Below are 25,635 nucleotides of genomic sequence, written 5' to 3'. Positions count from 1 at the left end.
GAAGGTCTCTGGAATATGAACAAAACCACAGTAAATGCGGAATACTCTCAGATGTAAGGTGACATCTTGGACAAAGAGGTGAAGCTATCTGTCTTTGAGCCAATTTCACCCCTACTGGAAGAATACCAACAATACATCTCCATAGAAAGAGTCGTTGCTTCAATGGCATTTTCAACTTCCATATCAATTGCAATTTTCCTTTCCACTAGGCTAATGACTTGTTCAAATGCCATAGAGAATTAGCATGATGGGCAATCCAGGGAGGAGGTAATATCAATCGATAAGCCTATATAGAAGTCAATAAATTCAAAGGCCTAGAGGATATGCTTGTATTTGAAGACTGAAGGTGCCAGTCTTGAAGCCTGTCTCTGACATTCAATGTCGGAATCGGAACCAGAGGGAGTAAGAGATCAGCAATAGCTTTCCAAATAGGTCTATGATGCATCCCCAGATTGTATTGTCGACATGCTACTGGAAAAGTGAGAATATTTCCTTGCATATCTACCACGTCATCAATGAACTGGATACCCATTTTCATGAGATTGTAAGCTCTGATGGGTTGTTGAAAAACAAGGGGAGAGAATAAACACAGCACTCCAATGAATACTTACCTCCCCTCAAGGGTTTGCCTCTTGCTATGTCAAGGATTCATCTAGTCACATAATTTCTTATGCCATCTCATGGTGGTCAAGGATAAATCTATGGCTAGGATCTCATGCTAGCAAAGGTGCCCAAGGGTCAAGGTTTACAAAAATGGGATAGACCCCCCCAAATGGTTCTCTCTCTTGCATGTACAAGAATTAATCATAGAACTTTGTGTGAACCTAGTTTCTCATGTCTGCTGCTACAAGAGGTACCATGGGAGCAAACACACATTACATGGCCTACATCATATGGTGACTAGAGGTGATTTACAAAAGACAAAACACATAACATTCTTTTTGGAGTACTACTCCAGGTAGAGAACCTCAACATTTTACCAAGTGATGATCAACAAAATTCAAAAGACAAAGTGCTCAAAAGGCATAGTCTTTATCTTCTACCACAAGGTTTGATTCTTCATTTGTTGATGGAGTCTTTCCTTCAGGAAGATTTTCTTTGTTGTTGATGCAGCTCTTCTTCACATGAAATGCTTCATTCTCTTGGGAGTCATTCCTCTCCTCTTCTTGGGCATAGTCTCTTGGAGAGCAGCTGTAGAGAAAACCTTTTTAGGTGGCAATATTCCATAGTATGATTGGGTACTCCATAGAAGGCACATATCTTTTCTTGGTGTTCATCTTGATGAAATATTCACCATTACAGGGCTTTACTCTCATTCTAGGCTTCTTTTGGAATGCTTTCCTCTGAGATACATAATCAATGTCAGAGGAACAATATGATGAAGGCATATTGGGAAGGTCTTACCACTAATGTGGCAGTGTCTAGTCCCTTACAAAGATGTCTCCTTCTCCATAAGTATAATTGGTTGGAGAGATAGTTAGATACCCCAAACTCTTAGCATAAAGAAAATACAATGTCAATTGCTTCAAAAAATAGCATTCAAGCATATTCAAATCATAAATGCATTATGAGCATTTACCAAAACTGTCAAACTGCAGGAGAGTGCTCCAAAGATAAGACTAAAAAAGGCCTCAGATCACTTCCAATGGTCAAACATCCAAAAGACCAAAGATAACTAAGATAATAATGAAACTTTCTAGCACTTAACCATATTCAATGGTTGATCTTAGAAGCAGATATCACTGTTACCCCCAAATTAAATAGTCTGAAGTTGGAGGGTTCAATTGAAGCTGAAGATAAAAGCTTTGAGAGGGCTTTCAAAGGCAAATGGAAGCTCTTATTGAGGGCTACTTCCAGCAGAGAGGAATGGCAAAATTTTGCGTTGTGTCACTGTGGAGAGGTGCGCCTATTCCGACTGGTTTTTTAATCTTTTCTCCTTATTCCAGCAAGCATTGGTGCTCAAATTTCATCAGTAGTAAGCTCAAAGTGTCGCCCAACCCTCAGTGTCGCCCAACTATGAGGGTTTTGCAAAATTGTCTCCCAACAAGCGGAATTTTGAGCTAGATTGGCGAGCAAAGAACAAAGCGGCACGGCTGCTCATAGTAAAATTCCGTCAATCCCAATAGTGAAGAGGTGTGCCCTAGCGTGGAGAACCTGGAGCTAGAAGCATTTTGAAATTTAACGGTTGGATCTATAGAAATTGATGTTGCAAGATTCGGGCAGAATTGAGAAAAATGAGAGATATGGAAGAAGGTTGAAAAAGATGATGAGGTGTCAGCCTAGGAGTCTAAAAGCTCAAGGAGGATCATGGCTCTGATACCAAATGTTGGAAGGTGGGGGAGAATAGATGCATTGTAGCAAGAGGAGTGAGAACACAAAAGATGTAGCAATGGGTGTTCTATTCATTGTGAGAGAAAAGTCCCTCTTTAATAGAAATGGAGAGAGGGTGGCCTAAGTCAATGGCACCTCTTCTACATCAATGGAGCTAACTCCTAAATCATAGGAACTCCACAATCATAGGCACCACCCCATGTGGGGGCCTTTGTATTACATCATCACCTGTGTCATGGCCTATGGCACTAAGTGTGCCTCTTTTACACACACACACACAACCATATGACTGCTAGTGGATGCACACATGCTCATAGCAAGCCCTTGATCACACATATCCCAACAAAGTGTGCATATGCAAGGCATCCAAACAATCTCATCCAAGATTATGTCATAATTGAGATGGAAAGTGTGCATATGCAAGGTGTCCAAACAATCTCATGTGTGACATAACCGGTTTATGACCTGTCCATGCCTCATAGGGTGTGATAGTCTTCAATGCCCAATTGAGGTGGATGACATTTTTGATCCCATGAAGGAATATGCCAAGCATGCCATCATTATTTTTTTCCAGGACGTATGCCTGCTGCTGCAGATGTTGGTAACTGGTTGACTACAACCTTGGGTAGTTGCTATGTCAAAAAAGTTCATTATGCAACAAAGGGGCTTTTTTGAAGTGATCATGGTAGATGAAGAGCACAGGCGGATTTTGTTGGAGCACTCTCCTCTTTTCTATGGGCAGTAGATGGTTCATGTGTTGCCCTGGTCTCCTACCAGAGATTATCAGGCGTTGATCCGACACAGATGCCTTGTTTGGGTGGAAGTTGTGGATATCCCTCAATGTCCGGCCTCTCTTTTGCAAAAAATTGCAGCCTCTCTTGGCAAAGTGGTTTATCCACCACGGCCTAATGGCAACTCAAATAGATTTTGTATTTTGTGGGACACAGATAATCCAACCTGAGACTCTTACTCGGTTACAATGAATAATGTTTCGATGGGCAGTGCCTTCTATAAACTGAAATGGGGTCTCTTTGCAAGTGCTTGCTTTGAATGCAAGAAGTTCGGGCATATGGCTTCGCAATGCCCCCTTCACGTAGTCCCAAAATGCCATTGCAGGCTGACAAGACTTCTACTACCTCCTCTTTGATGAAGACTAAGGGGGTAAAATAGTTTTTTGATGTCCAGGACAAAGGGAAAAGCACCGGTTGCTTCGAATGGTGATGCTCCTCCTTCTGTGCCTTCAGCCTCTCATCCTCAGGCGAAGGAAAAAAGTTTGAATGATGCTTGGCAAACCCCAAGAAAAGTCATCTCACTTAGGAGACCTTTGCCCTCCCAGACTTGGAATGGTGCTTCCTCTCAAGGCAAAACATTGGCTGAAAATTCTGGTTTTGGTTTGACTTGGGCTGAGGTGACTACCAATCATACCCTCTTTCTAGAAGAGGAAGTTGCTGCCTTATTGTCTTCTCCTCAGGTTGAATTTTCTTCTCAGGGCCGAGGCCCAGATATTGAGGTGGAAATGCAGTCATAGAAGGCAGTTTTGCTGTTGTACATACCTGTCCTATCTATATAAATATGCTTGATCATCTCAAATGTGTCACTTTGAATGTACAGGGTTTGTGTGATGGTCGAAAATGGAAACTAATCTGTCTGTAGATAAGCCAATTGCAGCCTGATATAGTGGCTTTACAAGAGCATAATCAGCATAAGTATGCTGGTACATTTGGACATTTTGCTGGTTATGACATTTTCTATGCTGGAGGACACTCTTTCTCTGCGGTGGCCTTTTTTGGTTAAGCATGATCTTCAGCCTATTGTGGCCTTCAATGATCACCATGGTCGATGGATGATCATACATTGCCTTGTTCAAGGCAACATCTTTGAATTTCCATAGTATATGCTCCTCAATCTTTCAGGAATCGAGCTTTGATTTGGGATGCTATGCATAAATATCCCTCATAGCATTATGCTTTTATCTGTGGTGATTTCAATAATGCCCACAACCGGGAGATAATACCTCGGGCCACACTCACATGTTGGCTTCTGAAAAAGCAGGCATTGTCTGATTTTTGGCTTCAGTTGTGTCTGGTTGATTTGGAAGGAATCGCAGCCCATGCTTCCGGGCTATACCTTCCAGCATAATGCTCAATCTTCATATCAGGCACACTTGGACAGATGGTATTGGGTTGATCCGCAGCATTCTAATGCCTTCACTTGTCAACTTTGGATTGATCATGCTTTCACACATTCTGATCATGCTCCTCTTTGGCTAAGGCTCTCTTTGCATGACTTTCCATATGATAGATTGGCTTGTAGGCGCCTTTTGCTGATAAATAATGGCTACCTTGACCATGTCGATTTTAAAGCCATGGTTTTTGATGCCATTCAGCCTCTTTCTCATCAGATGCACATTGATCTAGACTATGCATGGTAGACTTTTGTTGCAAGAATGCAAGCTGTTATTTGGGATTATGGTAAATCCTACATGCAGGCCACACGAGAGACTGTGAAGCATGCCAAATACACTTGCCAGAGTTTGATTGAACTCATTATCTTCTTCCTTTCTCTTCAGAAGAAAGCATGCTATTATGTCTGGCTAAATTTTGTCTCTAATCGAATGATCAAAAGCTTGTTAAATGGGAGACCCGATCTCGGCAAAGGGCTTTTTTGGATAAAGGTTGCTCTTCCAAGCAATTCTTTAAAAGTTTGCATTACAAAAGACAGCCTACCAATATTTGTCGGATCCGGATGCCTCATGGTTCTTGCTGCTTTTTGTGTTCATCTCATTTTGGGCATGTGGTTGTGTCTGTCCGCCAGCTTCTTTAGTAGCATGTCCATCCCATTCTGATGCTCAGGCTTTGGAATTAGAAATTACTTTCACTGAAAGAGAATTGCAGATGCTGTTAAATCCTGTGGTAGATGGAAATCTCGAGGATGGGATGGTCTCACTGTTGAATCATTTCTTGCCTTCTGAGATATCCTCAAGCCTACTTTGCTGCAAATGGTTAATTCAGCCTGGGAAAATCAGCAAATGCCTATGTCATGGAAAAAAGGACTTGTCAAGCTTCTTCCAAAAAAGCAACTATGTGATTCGCTCACTGATTGGAGACCAATAACGCTCATGCCAATCATTTACAAGATCATAGCCAAAATGGTTGTTGATCATACTAAAGGTTATTTGCATGATGGGCTGCATCCTTCGCAATATCGCTTCGTTCCCCGTAGGCATATCATAGATAATATTACCAATGCTTTTTTTTCTTTTGGTTGCAAAAGGGACTTCTATTAAGTATTAAAGAAAACCGTTACCAATGCTTATATTGGGATTGAATATGCCAAATACACGCAACAGGATGTTCTGCTCTTACAGGTGGATATTGCAAAAGCCTTTGATATAATTCAATGGGAATTCATCTTGCAAACAATGCGATCTTTGGAGTTTGGAACAAAAGTGCAGCTAGTTATTTGCAGGCTTTACAGGGACAACAATGCTGCGTGCATTCTTTCTAGAGATCTCTCTGATGAGTGGACTCTTCGTTGTTCGGTCCGTCGAGGATGTCCCCTTAGTGCTTTATTGTATGCCATTGCTACCCATCCTATGCTGCAATATATTGATCATCTCGTGGCTACAGGCTCCCTTCATGGTTTGGAATTGGATGAAAATGGCAGCATGGTTGCTCAAGCCTATGCTGATGATTCTTTCTTTACCCCAAAGAATACGCAGAATGACTTTTATGGTTTGGCAGCTAGTCTTCATGTAAATTTTCAAAAGTCTAAGCTGCTCTCATTGCATTCGAAAGACTGGCATAGTCTTTTGTGGCTTGGGGAAATCATTCCATCCACTCAGATTGCTCGTCATCTTGGTTACCCTTTGGGGTGGGGTCTCACTCGTCGTCAACAAACTGATTGGGTGATGGTCAAGCTTCGAAAAAAGCTAGAGTATTGAAAATTGGCAACTTGGCCTTTGCATGTTCGGCTTAGTGCAGTCCATCCTTGTGGCTTATATTCAATTTTATTTGCCTTTGATCATGTTTACCAAGGCAGATCTTGCTTCTTTCATGTCTATCATTATGGAAATCTTTTGGCATTCCAAACATGGCAGAAAAAGTCTCAGGCTGCTTTCAGTGCATCAACTTTGTTCTCCTAAGAGACATGGTGGTTTTAACATCACGAATATCTAGGTGCATATCCTTGTTCACAGGGGAAAAATGTTGCTGCAATTTCTGCAAGGTGATCGGCCTTGGGCTCTTATGATTAGATCCATGGTCACACATATCAGTATTTCTGCCTTTAGTCACTAGCAAATCAATTACTGGGATTTCTTATTTGGTCGCATCGATGGCACTTTGCCTGGCTGCCCTTTGGCCTCCAGTTTGCTTCTTGATTGGAAGCATGTCCTCTCTCATCTGGAATAGCATGGTCGATAATCTTTGCTGGGTAATTCTTTGCGAGCTGAAAGCATTCACTGGTCGACAGTCTTTCAGTCTCCGTTGGCTTATAGGAACCTTGCCGTTCCTACTTTGTTTCTTTCAAGAGCATCACTTCTGTTGCTGATGTTATTCATAATGATGGCTCTGTGCTATCTTTTTCTTTGGCAGCTACACGGTATGGCTTGGGCTCTCATAATCGTGCTTTGTGGCAACAAATTGCTTGTATGCTTTCGCCTTTTGTTCCACACAGGTTGGAGGATTGGACTTTCACTTCCCGAGGTCCTCTTCTCTCCCTTTGAGGCTATCTCAGATTATGGTGCCTGCATTGTATAAAATCCTTTTGCCTCAACCTTGGGTTTCATTACAGCATCGCCCAACCAAGTGGTGGAGAAAGAGATTACAGCAGCTTTGGACCTACAAAGCTCCTCTTCGGCGACGGGTTTTCTTATGGCGAGTGCTTTTGGGCATTTTTCCATCTGGATAGATGTTGGCTCGTAGACACATTGCTCCTGCTCGTTGCCACAGATGTTTGATTTCTCAGGAGACTGTGCCTCATTTATTTTGGTTTTGTCCATGTTCTCGTGAGTTCATTGATCTTCTTCGGTAGCACTTGCGAGTGAGATTCCCGATTGTTCCTTTTGGGAAGTCTTTCTGGCTCTTTGGTTTTCATTCACCCAGATTGGAGTTTCATATTTTCTTTGTTTGGGTTCGCTATTGGGCACTCTGGACTTTATGGACAGACTTCAATCCAATGATCGCAGAAAGTTTGCTAAATGGGAAACTCGATCTAGACAACGGGCATTTTTGGATAAAGGCTGCTCTTCCAAGCAATTTTTTAAGAGTTTACAATACAAAAGACAGGCTGCCAATATCTGTCAGATCCGGATGCCTAATGGCTCTTGGTCAACATCTCGTTCAGAGCTTGCTAATTTATGTGTGCAGCACTTCTCCACTCATTTTGGGCATGTGGATACTCTTTCTCCTCGGGTCTTGTCTGCACGTCAGCTTCTTTTGCAGCATATTCATCCAATTCTGTCTGATGCTCAAGCTTTGGAACTTGAACATCCCTTCACTGAAAGGGAATTGTTTGATGCACTAAGATCTTGTGGGAGATGGAAATCTGCAGGATGGGATGGTCTCACTGTTGAATTTTTTCTTGCATTCTGGGATCTTCTTAAATTCACCTTGCTGCAAATGGTAAATACAACATGGCAAAATCAGGAGATGCGTGTGTCATGGAAAAAGAGTCTTCTCAAGCTGATTCCAAAAAAGCAGCTATGTGATTCACTTGGTGATTGGAGGCCAATCACGCTCATGCCAGTCATTTACAAGATCATTGCCAAAATGGTGGTTGATCGGATTAAAGGTTATTTGCATGATGGGTTGCATCCCTCCCAATATGGCTTTGTTCCACGTCGCCATATCACAGATAACATTGCCAATGCTTATATTGGGATTGAATATGCCAATTACACGCAGCAGGATGTTCTACTCTTGTAGGTAGATATTGCAAAAACCTTTGACATAGTTCAATGGGATTTCATCTCGCAAACTATGCAAGCTTTGGGGTTTGGACTAAAAATGCAGCAGGTTATTTACTGGCTTTACAGAGATAGCAATGCGGCTTGCATTCTTTCTAGGGATATCTCTGATGAGTGGACTCTTCGTTGTTCGGTCCGCCAGGGATGCCCTCTCAGTGCTTTACTGTATGCCATTGCTACTTATCCTATGTTGCAATATATTGATCATCTTATGGCTATAGGATCATTTCATGGCTTGGAATTGGATGCTAATCGCAGCATGGTTGCTCAAGCTTATGCTGATGATTCTTTCTTTACCCCGAAGAATACGCCCCATGATCTTGGTGCCTTGATGCAGGCCCTCTCTGTTTATGATTTGGCAGCTGGTCTTCATGTTAATTTTCAGAAGTCTAAGCTGCTCCCTTTGCATTCCAAAGACTAGCATAGTCTATTATGACCCGGGGATATCTTCCCACCCACTCAGTTTGTTCGTCATCTTGGTTACCCTTTGAAGTGGGAACTCACTCGCCGACAACAAACTGATTGGGTTTTGGCTAAGCTTCGGAAAAAGCTTGAGTATTGGAAACTGGCAACCTAGCCTTTGCACGTTCATCTTCGAATTGTGCAGTCCATCCTTGTGGCATATATTCAATTTTACTTGCCATTGATCATGTTCACCAAGGCAGATCTTACATCTTTCATGTCTGTCTTTATGGAAATCTTATGGCAATCCAAACATGGTAGAAAAAGTCTCAGGCTACTTTCGATGCATCACATTTGTTCTCCCAAGATGCATGGTGGATTGAACATCACGGATATTCATATGCATATTCTTGCCTGCAAGGGAAAAATGTTGCTGCAATTTCTGCAAGGTGATCAGCTGTGGGCTCTTATGATTAGGACTCTGGTCACTCATATCAGTATTTCTGCATTTGATCGTTGGTAACTCGATCACTAGGATTTCTTTTTTGGCTGCACTGATGGCACTTTGCCTCGCTGCTCTTTTGTCTCCCGCTTGCTTCTTGACTGGAAGCATGTTCTTTCTTATCTAGAATGGAATGGACGGCAATCTTTACTTGGGAATTCTTTGAGAGCTGAAAGTATTCATTGGTCGAAAGTCTTTCAGCCTCCCTTGGCTTTACAGGAACCTCGACGTTCCTACTTTGTCTCGTTTAAAGGCATCACCTCGGTTCCTGATGTTATAGATGATGCTGGTATTGTGCTCTCCTTTTCTCTAGCAGCCACTACATATGGATTGGGCTCCCATTATCATCCTTTGTGGTGACAAATTACTTCTATGCTTCGCCTTTTGTTCCGATTCCTCCTTTGGAACTCCAGGACCCGGCTTAAAGATTGGTCTTTGACTTCTCCAGGGTCCTCTTCTCGTCCTTTGAGGCTATCTCAGATTACTGTACTTGCATTGTATAAAATCCTTTTGCCTCAACCTTGGGTTTCAAAGAGAGGTGATTCTGTTTGGTGAATGCATCGCCCAGCCAAGTGGTGGAGGAAAAGATTACAACAACTTTGGGCCTATAAAGTTCCGCTTCAGCAACAAGTTTTCTTTTGGCGAGTTCTTTTGGGAGTGTTTGCATCTGGACAGCTATTAGCTCATCGACACATTGCTTTTGCACTTTGCCATAGATGTTTTGCTTCTTCGGAGACAGTGCCTCACTTGTTTTGGCATTGTCCGTGCTCTCGTGAGTTTTTTGATCTACTTCGACAGCGCCTGCGAGCGAGATTCCCATCTGTTCCGCTTGGGAAGTTCTTCTGGCTATTTGGGTTTCATCCATCTAGATTGGAGTTTCATCTTTTCTTCGTTTGGGTTCGCTACTGGGCAGTATGGACTTTATGGACATATAGGAATTGTAAAGTCTTTGGTGATTCTACTTTCTCTCTGTTTGGCTTTTTTAGGCGTTCTCTGCAGCAATCTTTCTTTGATTGCTTGCAGACCCGCTGCATAGATCATGAGGTCTTTTTGGCATATACTGAAATTTTCAGTTGATGTAATTGTGGCACCTTATTTTGATGCCCAGATAGTAGTGCAGAAGACTAAGATCAGACATAGCAAATGTTTGCTGCAAATCAATTTTAAAATCTGCAATTTGTTGAGCATGTGTCCCAGTCACAAGCATGTCATCCACATAAAGGACTAAAATCAGCAAATCTATCCCACGCTTGCGGATGTAAAGGGTAGCCTCTGTAGGGCTGTTCTGAAAGCCAAGTGTGAGCAAATGAGTATGAATTCTCAAATACCAAGCCCAAGGTGCCTGCTTCAATCCATAGAGGGCCTTTTTCAAGCGGCATACCTTGCTTTCAGAACCTTCAACCTCAAAGCCAGGAGATTGGGAAACATAGACCTTTACCTGCAAATGTGCATGAAGGAAAGCTGTCTTAATATCAAGCTGATGTATCTGCCAATGAAAGTGGGCAGCAAGGGCAATAACAATACGAATAGTAGTGATCTTGGAAGTGGGAGAAAAAGTCTCCTCAAAGTCAATGCCATGCTACTGAGCATAGCCCTTAGCAACAAGACGGGCTTTGTAACGGTCCACTGAACCATCAGCTTTTCGTTTGATTTTGTAAACCCACTTAGTTTCAATGGCATTCTTGCCATGAGGCAAATCACTCAACTCCCAAGTGTTATTTTGATGGATAGAATCCAATTCAGCTTGCATGGCCTTCATCCAACAATAATTCTGGTCAGCATCTTGATGACATAAGGGCTCTTCATTGCATGCTGTAGCAACCAAAGCATAAGCAACAAAACTAGCATGCTCTTTCCGGACAGCTGCTCTCGTACGGGCTGGCAGAGGAGTATCTTGTTTTCTGGTCGGCATCTTGATGACATAAGGGCTCTTCATTGCATGCTGTAGCAACCAAAGCATCAGCAACAAAACTAGCATGCTCTTTCCGGACAGCTGCTCTCGTACGGGCTGGCAGAGGAGTATCTTGTTTGCTGTCTTTTAATGTGTCAAGGAGCCAATGGGGTACCTTTTTGGGCTCCTGAATTTCTGCTCTTTCCTGGTCAAGAGCCCTGTGCAAACGATCCTGATCAATGATAGGCATATCAGGCTGAATTTTTGGCTGCACATGTGGCTGCAAATGACCAACAGATGGAGGAGGTACAACCTCAGATGGAACATCATCCCAAGCATTGGTTGGAAACCATAGTTACTAGGGAACGTGAACGGCAACGGAGCGTCGACCCCCTGGGGAACGGGAACGCCCAAATCCTAGGGAACGTGAACGGGAAGGGGACATCGCATCACCATGCCCATAAACAAACATACTATTATATACATTAGAAAGCTTAAACTTGAATCCAAGACTCAAAAACATTGCAATTGCTTTTGGAGTATGCCTTAAGGACTCAAGACTCAGGACATAGTTCACGAATAATCATTGATAATAGAATCTTCATCTTCTGAAGCAAACGTAAGTTTGCATGCACAAACACAAGGTCACTTGCCTTTTGTGTCCCAAGTCTGTTCCTCTTCTTTGATGCAATGTGCCCAAAGCTACTCCACAAGCGCTCACAAGGAGAGGAACTTGCTCCTTGACTCAAAATGCGGATAGCCAAGTTTTGCAACAAAGGTGTATCAGCCCCATAATCCTCCCACCATAGAGCAGACCCCACAATATACCTGTCCCTTTGTGTATCCTCAGAGCCACACATTCCATATTTCTTCCTATAAAAAGCCAACTCATCCTTTACTTGCCTTCGCTCTTGTGCATCTGGTACCATTTGCTTCAGTATCTTCTCCCATCCTCGCATCACCTCCTTATCCGACTCTTGCTTGTTACCTTGAAATTCAGGTTCCAAGACATAAGCTGCAGCATGCAAGGGTGAATGATAGGACTTCCACCACTCCACTGCCAAGTCTACTAATTCTTGCTTCCTATCAAGGTTAGTCACCACCTCCTTTACATTTTCAATCATTTTGTCCATCCCCTCATAAACTTTGCCAATGCATGGCTCATCACTATCCATAAGCCTCATCAAAAGGATGATGGGCTTCACTATTTTCACCATATGATTGGCATCCTGCCAATAGGCATCAGATAAGCATAAAGACTTGCATTCCAAGGCATTTGCACTCTTTGATTCCTTCCACGCCTCCCATTCATTACACACAACAAGCTGCCTTAGAGCATTTTTTACCTCTAGAAGACGCTCCAACATGATGAAGTTGTATGCAAAATGTGTCTCTGAATAGTTCAAGAGGTCTTTGGAGGCAAGCTTACGATACACTGCAAGAATGTAGTGGTGTCGTGTGATAAAACCAATAATATCCTTTGCAAAATCAATTATTGGATGAACCCAAGCAAGCTTCCCTATGTCCTTCAGCAAGTTATTCAAGCAATGTGCCATGCAAGCACTAAAAGTGAGCTTAGGATAACGTGCCTCCAAAATGCGACCTGCTGCCCTGTTGGAAGCACTAAAAGTGAGCTTAGGATAACGTGCCTCCAAAATGCGACCTGCTGCCCTGTTGGAATTCTCCCCATCTGCTATGAATTGAATGACATAATCAGCCCCCACATTATTAATAGATTCACTCCACAAATCAGCCAATCTCTCTGCTGTCTTTCCGCCCTCTGAGTTATCAATGGACTTCAAGAAGCATGACTTACCCCTGCAATATGCAACTATGCCCTGAATAGATCGACTACATGTATCACTCCATCCATCATCCATCAAGGTAGCACCAAATGTCTTCCATTCCTCTTTAACAAGCTTCAAAGCCCGCTCTATGCTGTGCTTCTCTCCTTCTAAAATCTTGGTTCTCAAGGCTTCATAAGATGGCGGTGTGTAAGAGGGACCAAAAGCTGCAATAGCCCTCACCATATCCACAAAATAAGGATTGTGGGCTTGATTCAAGGCAATGTCACCACTATTTAAAAAATGCCCCACTGCATCATCTACCTCTGCCTTCTTGCCAGGGTGCCAAGTGGCAACTAAGGAAGCTTGTTTCTTGCCCTTCCCAAGACAGGAAGTGGCAACTGAAATAGAAGGCATTGCTGAGACTGGAATACTTGTAGACACTGCACTTCCAACAGGCATAAAAGCTCGAGCACCATGCTTAGATGCATTTGCCAATACTTTTAAGCGTAAAAGAACATATTCTGGCACTGAAAGACATATGCTAATGCCTTTATTCTGCTCTCCTAACACGTGAGCTTTCACTCTCACTGAACTGTCAGTCTTTGGCTGGCCACAATAGCGGCATGTCCATTTTGGTGAACATCCTCCAAGCACTTCCTCGGGATTTAGAAGGTCCACTTCCTTCCACCAAGGGGATTGGGCATCAGGGCGTGGAGGAGCTATGAGAATTCAAACTAGTGCACAACAGTCTATTGCCAACAGTTCGTAGAAGCTAGTGTAGCTGCCAAGACCCAGCCTCTAGCGACAAGCTATAACTCTTCTTGCATGTATGTTGGAACGCTTGCATGCAGTAGGCTAGCTATGCGTGGGCTAGCTGTGCGTAGGCTAGCTGTAGCATAGCAGTAGCGTAGGCTGGCTATGCGTAGGTTGTAGCATAGCAGTACCCAGTCTGTCTTGTGCCGTCGCCTGTGTGTGTTGGAACGCTTGCATGCAATAGGCTAGCTATGCGTAGGCTAGCTGTAGCATAGGCTGTAGCGTAGACTGCGCGATGGTAGCGTAGGCTAGCGTAGCTTGATAGGCTATAGCGTTAGCAAGCTGCTAGGCATAGGCTAGGTGTTGCATCATTGCATGCAGCCTTGTAGGTCGAAGCAAGCTTGCAAGCGGCGAACATGCAAAGCATGGAGGTCGACTGCAAGCGGGGAACACACAGAGCAGCGAATCGCGCCGATTAGATTAGGATTAGATAATCTGTCCCAAATCTTTACTTGCATGAAGGGAACGGCTTAGGGAATGTTCCCTAGACGTTCCACAAGGGATATGGAACATTCCATAGCCGTTCCAGAGGCCTGACGTTCCAGAGACGTTCTCTTCAAGCTGAGTGAAGAGAACGCCGTTCCAACGTTCCATAGCTATGGAACGGCGTTCCCTGGCAACTATGATGGAAACAAAGGCATCAAGCTGTCAAATATGTCAGGGCATCAACAATGGGCTGTTTTTGACAGTCCAGCAAAGGCATAGTGGAAGATTCATCAAGCACAACATCCCGACTGACAAAACACTTGCCCATGCGGGGCTGATATAGCTTATAGCCCTTGCTCTCTGAACTATACCCAAGAAAAATGCAATTAACAGTTTATCATCCAACTTAGTGCGCTTCTGTGAAGGCACATGAGCATAAGCTAAGCATCCAAAAATCCTCATGTGGGAAATGCGAGGCTTACGACCCATCCAAGCCTCATAAGGTGTGATAGCCTGCAATGCCTTTGTAGGACATCTATTCGAGATGTAATTTGCACACATGACCGCATCCAACCACAAATTATTAGGCAAATGTTTGCCTTTCAACATGCATCTAGCCATTTCCATCACTGATCTATTCTTCAGCTTAGCCACAGGATTCTGTTGAGGAGTATAAGGCACCGTGCATTGATGATTGATGCCACGGGAAGCTAAAAAAACAACAAACTCCTTCGACATGTATTCACCCCCCCTGTCTGTATTAAGGTGAGCAATATGCAGCCCAATCTCATTCTCAGCCAAGGCAATAAAGTGCTTGAAGCATGAAGAAACTTCAGATTTGGATATCAATGCGAAAATCCAAGTGTACTTGGTGAAATCATCAATAAAAGTGACAAAATAGTAGAACCCCCAAAGAGGTGCAACCCTCATGGATCCACAAACATCACTATGATAAAGCTTGCGTGAAGCACCAACTCTTCTATCCTTGGGAAACGCAACACGATGCATCTTACCAAGCAAGCATGGTTCACAAACATGGTTGGTAGGCATATGCATTTTGGGAAGATGCACAACCATATCTTCCTTATATAACTTCACCAGGGCTCCAAAATTGAGGTGTCCAAACCTCTCATGCCACAAATGAGTATCTGCCATGGTAGAATCAAGAGCAAAGGCATGTGCATCGGCAAGTGCAGCATCATCATCCAAACATCTGTCATAAGCATCAAGTCTATAAAGACCTCTAGACAATGTGCCAGTCAAAACCATGGTAAGGGCATGTGTAGTATCATACACTGCGCACCTTACACCATAAAAAAGAACGTGAAGGCCACATGTAGCAATGACTGAAATAGAAATGAGGTTCTAACGAATGCCTGGAACTTAAAGCATATGCTCTAGAGTGACAATACCACCAGAGACAAAAGTAAGAGCAACTTGCCCAATACCTTCACGGTATATGATGCATTATTGGCACATGTGACACTGCCCCCTTGAGATGTAAGCTCCAATGAGTTGAATAACTTCCTGCAGGAAGTGATGTGCTTGCTAGCACCACTATCAAAGAACCAGGCATCATGAATATCTGAGACTGCCATACAAGCATCATGAACATTAGGATTATATTGACATGTAACCAAGAAAGCCCAATGTTGGTCTTGTGCGAAATTAGCGGACTCATGTCGATCTTCTGCACTAGAAGAACCAGATACTGCAAGACCAGACTCTTTCTTTTTCTTTTTAGATGCTATGCGTTTCCTACATTCAGAAATATCATGCCCAGGTTTCCTACAATAATTATCTCTCTTCTTCTTTTTGTATCCCCTAAAGAAGAGGCACCATGTGAATGAGAGGGTTTTCTAGCTGGGAATGAGAGGGTTTTCTAGCTGAAACCTTGCCTTTACCTTAGTGTTTGTGATGGGCAGCAAATGCTTGATCACTAGACATAGAAGCATTGGGATTCACACAACTTTGCTCCTCATGAAGAAGAAGAGTAACCAGTTGGTCAAATGAGAAATGATTGGCATCACCCCTTGCAATCAACCTTAATGTAGTAGCAAAGCCTTTATATGAATCAGGCAGCCCATCAAGGGTATTCCCAAACAAATCATTTTTGCCACCAGACATGGTGCTGAAATACAAGACAAATGCACCAAATGGCAAAGCAAATGAGAGAAAGGCAACCTCTCATAATCAAGTAACAAAAGTTTGCCCAAGCTTCAAAGCTTATGCCTACAAGAGACTCTGTTGTCTTAAGGTGTACCTATTGCAAGAAAAATCCCCAAAGGCAACACAAGGCCTTTCCAAAATGCAAATGAAGCAAAAATTGCAAAGAACCAATGCAACAACGGCTTACCCAATGATGTAGCCTGAAAGGATAGCAGTGAAAAGCTCTGAATGCGAGAAAATGAGGGCTGGAAATGAGAATTACAGCAAAAGAAAGTGCTCCCACAAGAAGAAGAGCACTTAGAAATGAGGAGAGATTGATCCAATGGAGGGATACTCGTAGCCTGAAGCAAAGGAATGCCAAATGAGGAAGAATGGGCTCAAGGAGTGGATTCCAGATCACTTCAACACGCTCCAAAAGGCTCCAAACGCTGGCGTGCAGCTCCAGGCAGCTCCAAAATGTTGGCACGCACTCCAAAACAGCTCCAAAATATTGAGAAATCTTCAAACTAGCTGGCACGCACCCCGAGACAGCCCATACACAGCATTAAATGCTGGAAGAACAGGTCCGTACAGTCAATAGATGCTGCTGCCAGGTCTGTACAAAGGCTGTACTGCTTTAAATGCAGTATTAAATGCTGTTGTCAGTCCGTACAAAGGCCGTACTGCAATAAATGCTCCACCAGCAAGTCCATACAGCACCAAAACAGCATTAAATGCCGGCAAAACTGTTTCGTACAGTCTGTAGAGGCTGTACAGAATTCCGTACATGCAATAAATGAGGTGTACAGCCACACATGCAGGGAGGAATGGCTGCAGCAGACTGAAAATAGGACGAAGAAGCTCCTCCTTTGCAGCAGCGGCCCTAGAATGCAAGTTTCCCACGATGAAAATGCCTGGAGAAGCCTTAAACACTCACGGGAGTGTGAAAACCAGCAAAACCAGCAAGGAAAGGAGCCGAGATGAGGCTGGAACAGGTCACCAACAGCTTGGAGAAGCTGGAAATGGCAAGAGGACGGAACCCTGACCTGCTCTGATACCACTGTTGGGTGTTGGAAGCAATGCAAGCTAAAAAAGGGAAGCACAAAGGAGAAAAACGAGATGCTGTAATAGATTGCTGCAAAACTGAAATGCGGAGGCTCAAGGGAGAGCCAACATAACAAAACCCTAGGGCTAACTGTCCTAACTGGACTAAGTGTCCTAACTGACCTAGATTGTACATAAACTAGCTGTACCAATAGTCCTAACTGACTATAACTAGGCCTACAAGACACATACCAAGGTATAAGTGGCATCTATGGATAGCCCATGAGATGGCCTACAAGCGGATCTTGCTTCTTTCATGTCTGTAATCATGGAACTCTTTTGGCGATCCAAGCATGGCCAGAAAAGTCTAAGACTGCTTTTAGCATCAACTATGTTCACAAAAAATGTATGGAGGTCTTAATATCATTGATATCCAGATGCACATCCTTGCTCACACCTTTTGCTAAGCATAGTGCCACATCATCACTGCATGTGACTCACAGTGACACATCATCATTGAGCACATTTGCACTCCTTTTGCCCCTCCACCTAGATCAAGTCATATCTCTTGATCCATGAAGAATTTGAGGGTCCTCCAAAAAGGAAAGTCGCTCGTTTTTTCGTGCTCTACGCGCTCGTTACATCACGTGCACATTTCGGTGCAAGTTTTACTCAAATTTGAGCCTCGCCAACAAAACCACTTCCTTCACGCACATTTGCCTCTACATCGACGCATCTGACCCAGCACTTAAAAAGAACAAAAGAAAAGGAATTATTTGTTTTTCTGTGATCACTCGTCCCCTCCCCTCCGTCCCCCCACCTCCCCCCGCCCCCGTTGCCCCTCTCTCCACCTCCGTAGTGGGTTCCTCATCCTCCCCCCCTCCTAGGCTTCGACACCCCTGCTAGCAAGCAAGGGTAAGACAACATCCCCTTCTACTCCCTCACTACAGCATCAGGCCTAGCCGCCCCCCATCTCCAGCTTGGGCGTCCCTTATCGCGGGACTTCTGGAGGTGGGACCTTGGAACTACCTGGAGATCCCGGACTCCTATCCTTCACCGTTGGAGGTAACGCTAATGATTCTGCAGCCATGGAAGGGGGGTTTGATCAACGCAGTGGGCTCTCAGACACACCCCGTTTGGAGTTTCCAGTTTGCCTCCACTGGGTTGGAGAAGTGGACCCCAGAGATGTTCGATGCTATTATGAGAGACCAGATTCCACGCATGATGGACGAGTGGATGGGAGTACAGGGACTGGATCTTTGGTACGCCCATGTTGCGGAGGTAAATTTTCAGCCGAGCTTCACGCAAGAGGAGCCGATGTGTGGTTTGGCCGTAGGAGTTATCAGATTGCCGCTTGAGGCAACGGTGGATCATGCATACTACTAGCCCCTCCAGAAGTGTGCGGAGCAGTTCCGGGTGGAAGTCTCCTTAATGATGAAGTGGGCACGGAAGATCGGCATTGAGTCGGTATCCACCTTAGTATGTCGTCGCACAGACACGGACTATTCACCCTCCAAACCCCCAGCAAAGTCACTTAAGGCAATCTTTCTGGAATAGGCACCCACTCATAGGAGAGCCTTGTTCTCTGCACCCTCGTCCTCATGAGCTAGACCATAGTGAGTTGGAACATGCACGGGCTCCACGACCGTGCTTGTAGTTAGCCGCCGGAGTACCTAATACACCGATAGGAGCTACAAAGGGCCGTGGACAGTGGACATTCTTTTGATCTAGGAGCATATGTTCTCAGCAGCAGCAGACATTAGACGGCGTCACCACCTCCTCCCAGGGAGTGGTCCGGAGGAGTGGTCCCCTAAGCCGGAGCGGAGGGGTTTGCATCTTAGGTTCATAGACTTTGGCTCCAGAGGTTTACGATCAGGGCGAGCTTCGGACAGTTTGGATGGGAGTCAGGACGGGAGAGTCCAGGATTGGGATCGTGAACAGGTGGTATGGGATTGTCAAGAGAAATTTGAGCATTGGATCACAAACAGTAAGGGAACCCCAGTGAGAAGATAGCACCGCCCGGCCTTTTGGAAGAGGCTGACAGAGAGTCTTCCGGATGTAGACTCCAGGATTGTTGGAGGGGACTTCAACAACCTGGAGCTTGGGGAAGACAAGCAGGGCAACGTCTCATTCTCTGAGATGCCAGCAGCATTGCGTAGCACCTGGGAGCATTTCATTTTCATGATCAGTGGTAGAGACCCATGGCAAGAGCTAGATTTCAGCAAGATACCTAGCATCCTCCTATTCTCTTTCAGACAGAGGAGACACGGTGGACTGCTTAAGAGACTAGACTGTTTCTACGTTGGGGATTGGGCACTGCACAGAGGCGGCTCTACCGGGATTTTGGTTAGGTACCATGATGTCAAACCATTCTCCCGTAGTACTTCACTTAGAGTAGCCCCGCTGATGTCTCCCCCAGAAGGGGGTCCGCATTCCAGAGGACCTTCTGCAGGATGAGGACATCCAGCAAGCCATGGCAAGGATTTGGGAGCAATCAGAGATGATACCGAGTGAGGGCTGGGCTTTGTGGGTGGCCGATGTGATCCAGAGGAGCAGTGAGGAGCTACAAGCTCACGCCCTTAGGCGGAGAAGGATGCTTCAAGATCGTGAGCGGGCTTTGAGGAGGGACCTCGCCTCCATAGAGCGGCTCAGGGAGCAGGACTTAGATTCTGTGAGTGGCTTAGAGACAGGCTCGAGAGCGCTCGCCTTGAGCTTCAGGACTCAGAGATTTGGCGGGTTGAGTTCTCTTATCACTCTTCCTAGGCTCGGTGGGTACAATAGGGGGACATGATGACGAAGCAGTTCTTCTAGACCATTGGGCCCCGTCGGCAGCGTCTTCGGGATCCGTAGGGCATCATGCACACTGACCCGCAGGAGATATTAGATCTGACCACAGGTTTTACAGCCAACTTTTTCAGATGGAGAGGATGACTCTGCTGGTCTTGTAGCCCGAAAGGTAGTTTGGGATCACGCTCCGGCAGTAGTCTCGTAAGATTTATGCAACAGGCTAGAGGAGCCTTTCACGGATGAGGAGCTATGGGAAGCCCTCAAGGCTCTCCCGACCCAGAAGTGTCATGGCTAGGATGGCTTGACCCCGGCCTTCTTCCGGAACTTTTGAGAGATTATCTCCACCCCTTTCCGACTAGCATGCCAGGAGATTTTCGACATGGGCTCCCTCCCTCAGTCCTTGAGTAGGGGGTGGATTTGTTTGATCCTGAAAGGGGGAGATAGGTCAGACATCCGATAGTGGAGTCCAATCACTCTGCTTGATACCACATACAAGATCCTTGCCAAGGTCTTGAGCTTGCGGTTATGGCCCCATCTTACTAACATCATCCACAACACACAGACGGGGTTTGTCCAGGAGCGCAACATCCTGGACAACATCTTCACTTTTTGGGAGGCAGTGGATGAGGAGTCACAGCCACTGGCCTTCTCTTGGATTTTGAGAAGGCCTATGACAGGGTGGAGTGGTCCTTCCTGGAGGGCAATATGCAGAGATTGGGTTTCTCAGACAGATGGGTCAGAGGAGTTTCAACGCTCCATGTGGGGAGCTCTAGCCAGATGCTTATCGGAGGACACACAGACGAGGCCTTTCCTCTCTCGCGTGCTTAGTCCGCCAGGGCTGCCCATCGCTCCCTTCCTCTTCTTGTTTGTGGCGGAGGCTTTGGGCTACTACTTAAGATCACAAGTGGCGGGCCTCATAGGGTTGAGGCTCCCAATCTGACAGGAAGAGGAACTGCTTGACACTGAGTTTGCAGATGACACGGCCTTGTATGTTGAGGGTACCACAGCGAGTCTAGAGAGAGTCAGGGGAGCCCTGGCTATCTACTGCGAGGCCTCGGGTGTGCGGATCAACTGGACAAAGTTTATAGGTTTCTTCACGGGCCATGAGGAGACACAGGAGATACGTGAGTGGTGGAGTGATTTTGGCTTCAGATGGATACCACAGGACCAGACAGCGAGATACCTCGGTTGCTAGGTTGGTATTGATATCACAGCAGAGCAGCAGATCGCTTCGGTCCTTGAGAGCGTTCGGCGCAAGCTTCTCTACTGGAGCTTGGCCAAGCTCTCCCTAGCAGGGCGTGCTTTAGTGGCAAATCGGGTCCTTCTCGCCATGGCTTGGTATATCGCCTCCTGTTAGTGCTTTCACAGAGGATGCATTGGGCAGTTCCGACGGTTGGTTCGGAACTTCCTTTGGGCAGGTTCGGATGGCACGTGGAACACTAGAGCCCGGATGCCGGGTCGCTTGGTAGATGGTGATCATGCCACAAGCACTGGGAGGCTTGGGTATCATAGATCCGGAGATGCAGAGTAGAGCCCTTATGGGCAAGTTGGTTGTTCGCAGCCTCACTCCAGGTGCAGAGCCTTGGAAGCTTCTCTTACAGAGAGGGCTCCTCAGGAACACCCCATGCACCAGAGGACAGTGGAAGCCTTCACACAGGTGGATCTTTTCAGAGGCTCCCCTTATAGGGAAGGGTTCCCCTTTGATGCGGAGCCTTCACAAGGTTTGGCAGAGACTAGCAGGGGGTCTCATTCGTGCTCCGCCCTGATGCACAGAGGAGTTTGAGTGTCAACCTTTTATGTGGCACCCAGAGATCCGAGATCAGGAGGGGCGTATGCTTGGACAACGGACGTACATTGGTTGGGCACAGTGGGACAGTGGCCCGCGGCCGAGTCCTTTGGCAAATGGAGCAAATTACCCATGGAGTCAGAGGCGAGGCTTGTCGCCGTAGCGCATCTACGAGGGGCAGGGAAGCAGATGAGAGAGATTGACCTAGCCATCCCTAAGTATTGGTGGGAGGGACTCCACGCTTGGAGGGACAACACTTGGATGGTGCAGTTTTCTAGGACTAGTGTCACTTTGAGGATGATGATGCAGCGAGGCAGCACGCACCCCGGTTTCTATCGTGTAGGCTCTGGAGGCCCAATTCACTCGCTCACTGAGAGGGACCCTGAGATGGATGGGAGTCTTGATGGGATTCACTGGTAAATGATTAGAGTGGTGGGACGTTTGGGGAAGGAGTGGCACATTGACCCTCCCAGTATTTCAGAGCAGGATGCCCCCAGATGGCGCCTGTGGCTATGGGAGGGTAGACCCTTGAGAGAGGTCTAGTGGGATTCGGGAGAGTGGTTCTGGCCCTCCGACGGCGGCCTTGCCGAGCAGATGGATGAGATGCCCTTCTTTTCCTATACCACATGGATTGGCAGGAGGCTTCAGATGGATTCTTGGAGGTGGACCCCCTCGAGGGAGCGGCATTGGGTGACCCAAAGGATGTCTGTTCCAGGTTTTGGACACGGTTATGGTCCAGTTTGCGACCGAGGAAGATCTCGTACTTCTTCTAGCTGGCCGCCCACGTAGGCGTGCCCATTGGATCGTGGTTGGATCAGATGCGAGTGGAGGGGCAGTGCCATTGTTGCTTTGGCGGTTTCGTGGAGACGATTCCACACTGCCTTTGGAGTTGTCGCAGAGCAGCGAGGATCTGGATGGGAGCCCTTAGGATCATGACCCGGATGCAGAGTCTTCAGAGGGCTACACCTGGGGGATGGTGGCCGGGTTGACGGAGGGAGGACACGCGTTCCAGATCAATAAGATCTCCCCAGCCTACCGGATACAGGGTCAGAGCATACAGAGGATAGAGCTCCATGAGGCAGTCCCTTCTGATAGCCTAGCTCCCCTTTCTTCCGGAGGATAGTGTTTGGGAGGTGGTAGCCAGTATCACTGCGTGGAACATTTGGGTGGCTCGTTGCAGTCTTGTGATGGGTGAGCATCAGGTTCCACCCACGGCTACCATGGTCGCCATGTGGCAGGATATCATCTATACTCTACGCTCCACCTAGGAGCGTGGGGCTCCAGGCTCTAGAGCGACTATTGAGCGGCGTGCTCAATTCTGCAAGGCTTGGCCTGTAGGAGTCTTCTACATCTTCACTCCGCGAGGGATTCACGGGTTGTATAGTCCCCCCACTTGGCTGTTAGCCCGAGTACCAGAGATTCCCTAGGCAATGAGCTGGGTTTCTTTGGAACAGGCCGGTTTTTCTTTCAGCCTTTTCCTGGTTTTTTCCATACTCAGCACCTTCGGGGCTGCTGTTTTGTATGAAGTATTTCAAGCATTAATAGAAGGTTCCTTTCTTTGAAAAAAAAGCAACGACTCCAGCTTGACTAGCCTTATCTACTTATATGATTTCGGTCGGTGTCCATCATAAATACAAATACATGTTACACCATTGGCATATAATATATAATAATTTTCTAATGTCAACTAATCACGAATTAGTGATTTCTCTTGTCATGACATCCATTTCCCCCGTGGCTCACATTTGCCCACTTATCAATGTGAGATTTGTTGTTGCAATGTTTGAGGATGTTACTCATAAATATGTAAGCATGCATGTGGGCACCCTTCTAGTGTGTGTGTGCGTTTCAGCGAATAATTTTGGTGTGTCACCCGCACTTCATGCAACACCGCCTTGTCACGGACTTCAACCTGGACACCTTTGAACCAAAACTCCTACAAGCAGCTGCTCAACTGCTATATACTAAAACTAGCTGAGAAAGCCTGGTGAAGAGAAAATCCACGTCATGACTCTCATGGGAAGCCTCGAAGAGGAAAGAGAGAGTGCACAGCAAGTTGTGGCTTCCTCTGTCCAAGCCTGAACTTTTAATTCTCATGTTTTATCATCAGTGCTGCAATTACAAGAAAAGGAGTTTTCGCCTAATTTTCCTCATGAGAGTTAACATCAAAGTCGATTAGCTTTGAAAAGTGGTTCCCTTGTAGAAAATTCCATGCATTGCAGGCTGGAAAATTCAAGTTTATAATTCAATTCACAGTTAAATGGATATACATGCCATAATTTTGTATCCCAGACTTCTACTTTCAAATTAGTTTCTAGTCCCATTACTTGAATGTGAGCCTGCAGGTCCTAGAACAGGTATTTGAATCCGCTCATTCTGCAAAAAATTTGCTCTTGTTAAGTATACGAAAATGCCCTGCTTGAGAAAGCGAATACTTACTTTCAGCTGGCATGGCTGCAGGTTTACTACTGTGAGGAAGATGAGGTTTGCCTATATAAGTCACTTGCATTTGAGATTCCTTTTGATGCAGCACCATCTTCAACTCGGGATGTGAAACTTCTGTACAATGTAAAGCCACCACTGATAAAGGGCTTGTCAGGACCCAATAACCAATAGCTGTTACGGAGTACCTCTTCAAGCTCTACTCTTTCGGCTACTTTTGCCATCACTGCTGTTGTAAGCTTCACTATGTTAGCCTCCAACGGTAAGCTAAGGGTCTTCATGTACAGTATCCATCTTTAGCAAACTATCCTTCAAGGGGCACTTGCTGACTACTTTTTCTTTATGTGTACACCTTTTCAGGAGGCTTACTCGCAAATGTACAATTCTTTCAAGGTCATAATTTCTTCACTACAGAGGAAGTCACACATTTAATATTTTCGATCTGATGTCAATGCCCATCGCCATTAGATAAACAGTGCAATTATGCATTGTTTATCTAAAGACCAACCTTTTCTTTAGAAGATTCTTTTGTTTCAAAGAGTTAGAACATTTTTTGAAGTGAGGCAAGTCTCCCTCGTTGGATGCGATCTGTAAATGTCATGTAAGCACTACGACTCTTGCTAAATTCATTAATATGGTAGTACCTGTATAATTCTTCAATGGAGACCTGGGGGCAGGTTCTACTTTGTTTGACACCATGTTGTCATATTCTAATATTGACACTATTCTAGTACAAAAGGACTTTAAACGTGGTGGCATGTAACAATTTCATGAAGATTGGCTGTCAACAAGGAAGGAAGGTTCAAAAGGTTCGGTTTCATGAGTCAAAAGGAGGATCGATTAAGAAATGAGGCAAATACAATGCTATACATAGGATGCAGCGTATTTCATCTAGAACAATTTTGGAACAAAAGACTATAAAAGCAGAGTGAGAAATGGTGTTATTCAAGAATATTTTTGATATTTTTGTGCATTTTTTCACATGCTTGACCTTCCATGCAAGTGTGTTCTCATTCCTCACCCCATTTTAGAGCCTATTTATTTGCCTTTGCCTAGGAAGGTTGGCAGGACTGACTTTTGAATGTACAACTAAGATTCAATGAAATAAGGAAAGGCAACTTTCCAAGCTTAGCATGTACTTTGTATAAATGGTTGTAGGGTGCATGTCACAATCTTACATGTGCAAGCATGGAATAGAATTGTCAGAGTCTCACATGTCCTACACTCTCAAAACTATATATGACAGAGAATGGAGTTGCTGCCCCTATCACTTGCTCCTCCTTCACCCTCTTCTCTTCCAGTCTCTAT

General features: G+C 45.3%; 2 protein-coding genes across 2 annotated transcripts in view; one reads left to right on the top strand and one right to left on the bottom strand.

Moving 5' to 3' along the window:
• Positions 1-25,339, top strand: part of LOC147906018 (haloacid dehalogenase-like hydrolase family protein) — a 279,546-nt gene extending 254,207 nt beyond the window's left edge. The window contains exons 29-30 of the mRNA XM_087383974.1: positions 24,346-24,589; positions 24,688-25,339. Coding sequence (XP_087240100.1) covers positions 24,346-24,501 — 156 coding nt within the window. The 3' untranslated portion in view covers positions 24,502-24,589; positions 24,688-25,339. The remainder of the gene's footprint in view (positions 1-24,345; positions 24,590-24,687) is intronic.
• On the bottom strand, positions 11,649-13,124 carry LOC147906019 (uncharacterized). The gene is made up of 2 exons (XM_087378625.1): positions 12,758-13,124; positions 11,649-12,697 (listed from the first exon to the last, which is right to left on the bottom strand). Exons 1-2 carry the CDS (start codon positions 13,122-13,124, stop codon positions 11,649-11,651), a joined length of 1,416 nt encoding a protein of 471 aa, XP_087234751.1.
• Positions 25,340-25,635: the final 296 nt, after the last annotated feature.

This window comes from Dipteris shenzhenensis, chromosome 1 (genome assembly GCF_047967505.1).
Source record: "Dipteris shenzhenensis isolate YYH24624 ecotype China chromosome 1, Dip_SZ_1.0, whole genome shotgun sequence".
In the NCBI taxonomy this organism is placed as follows: Eukaryota; Viridiplantae; Streptophyta; class Polypodiopsida; order Gleicheniales; family Dipteridaceae; genus Dipteris; species Dipteris shenzhenensis.
Note: the sequence above shows the minus strand (reverse complement) of the source record. Positions and strands in the feature narration are given on the sequence as shown.

Coding starts and splice junctions, on each gene's coding strand:
- LOC147906019 (XM_087378625.1), bottom strand. CDS start 13,124: ATGGTGAGGGCTATTGCAGCTTTTGGTCCCTCTTACACACCGCCATCT. Junction 12,698..12,757: donor GAATTCCAACAGGGCAGCAG/GTCGCATTTTGG, acceptor ACAGGGCAGCAG/GTCGCATTTTGGAGGCACGT.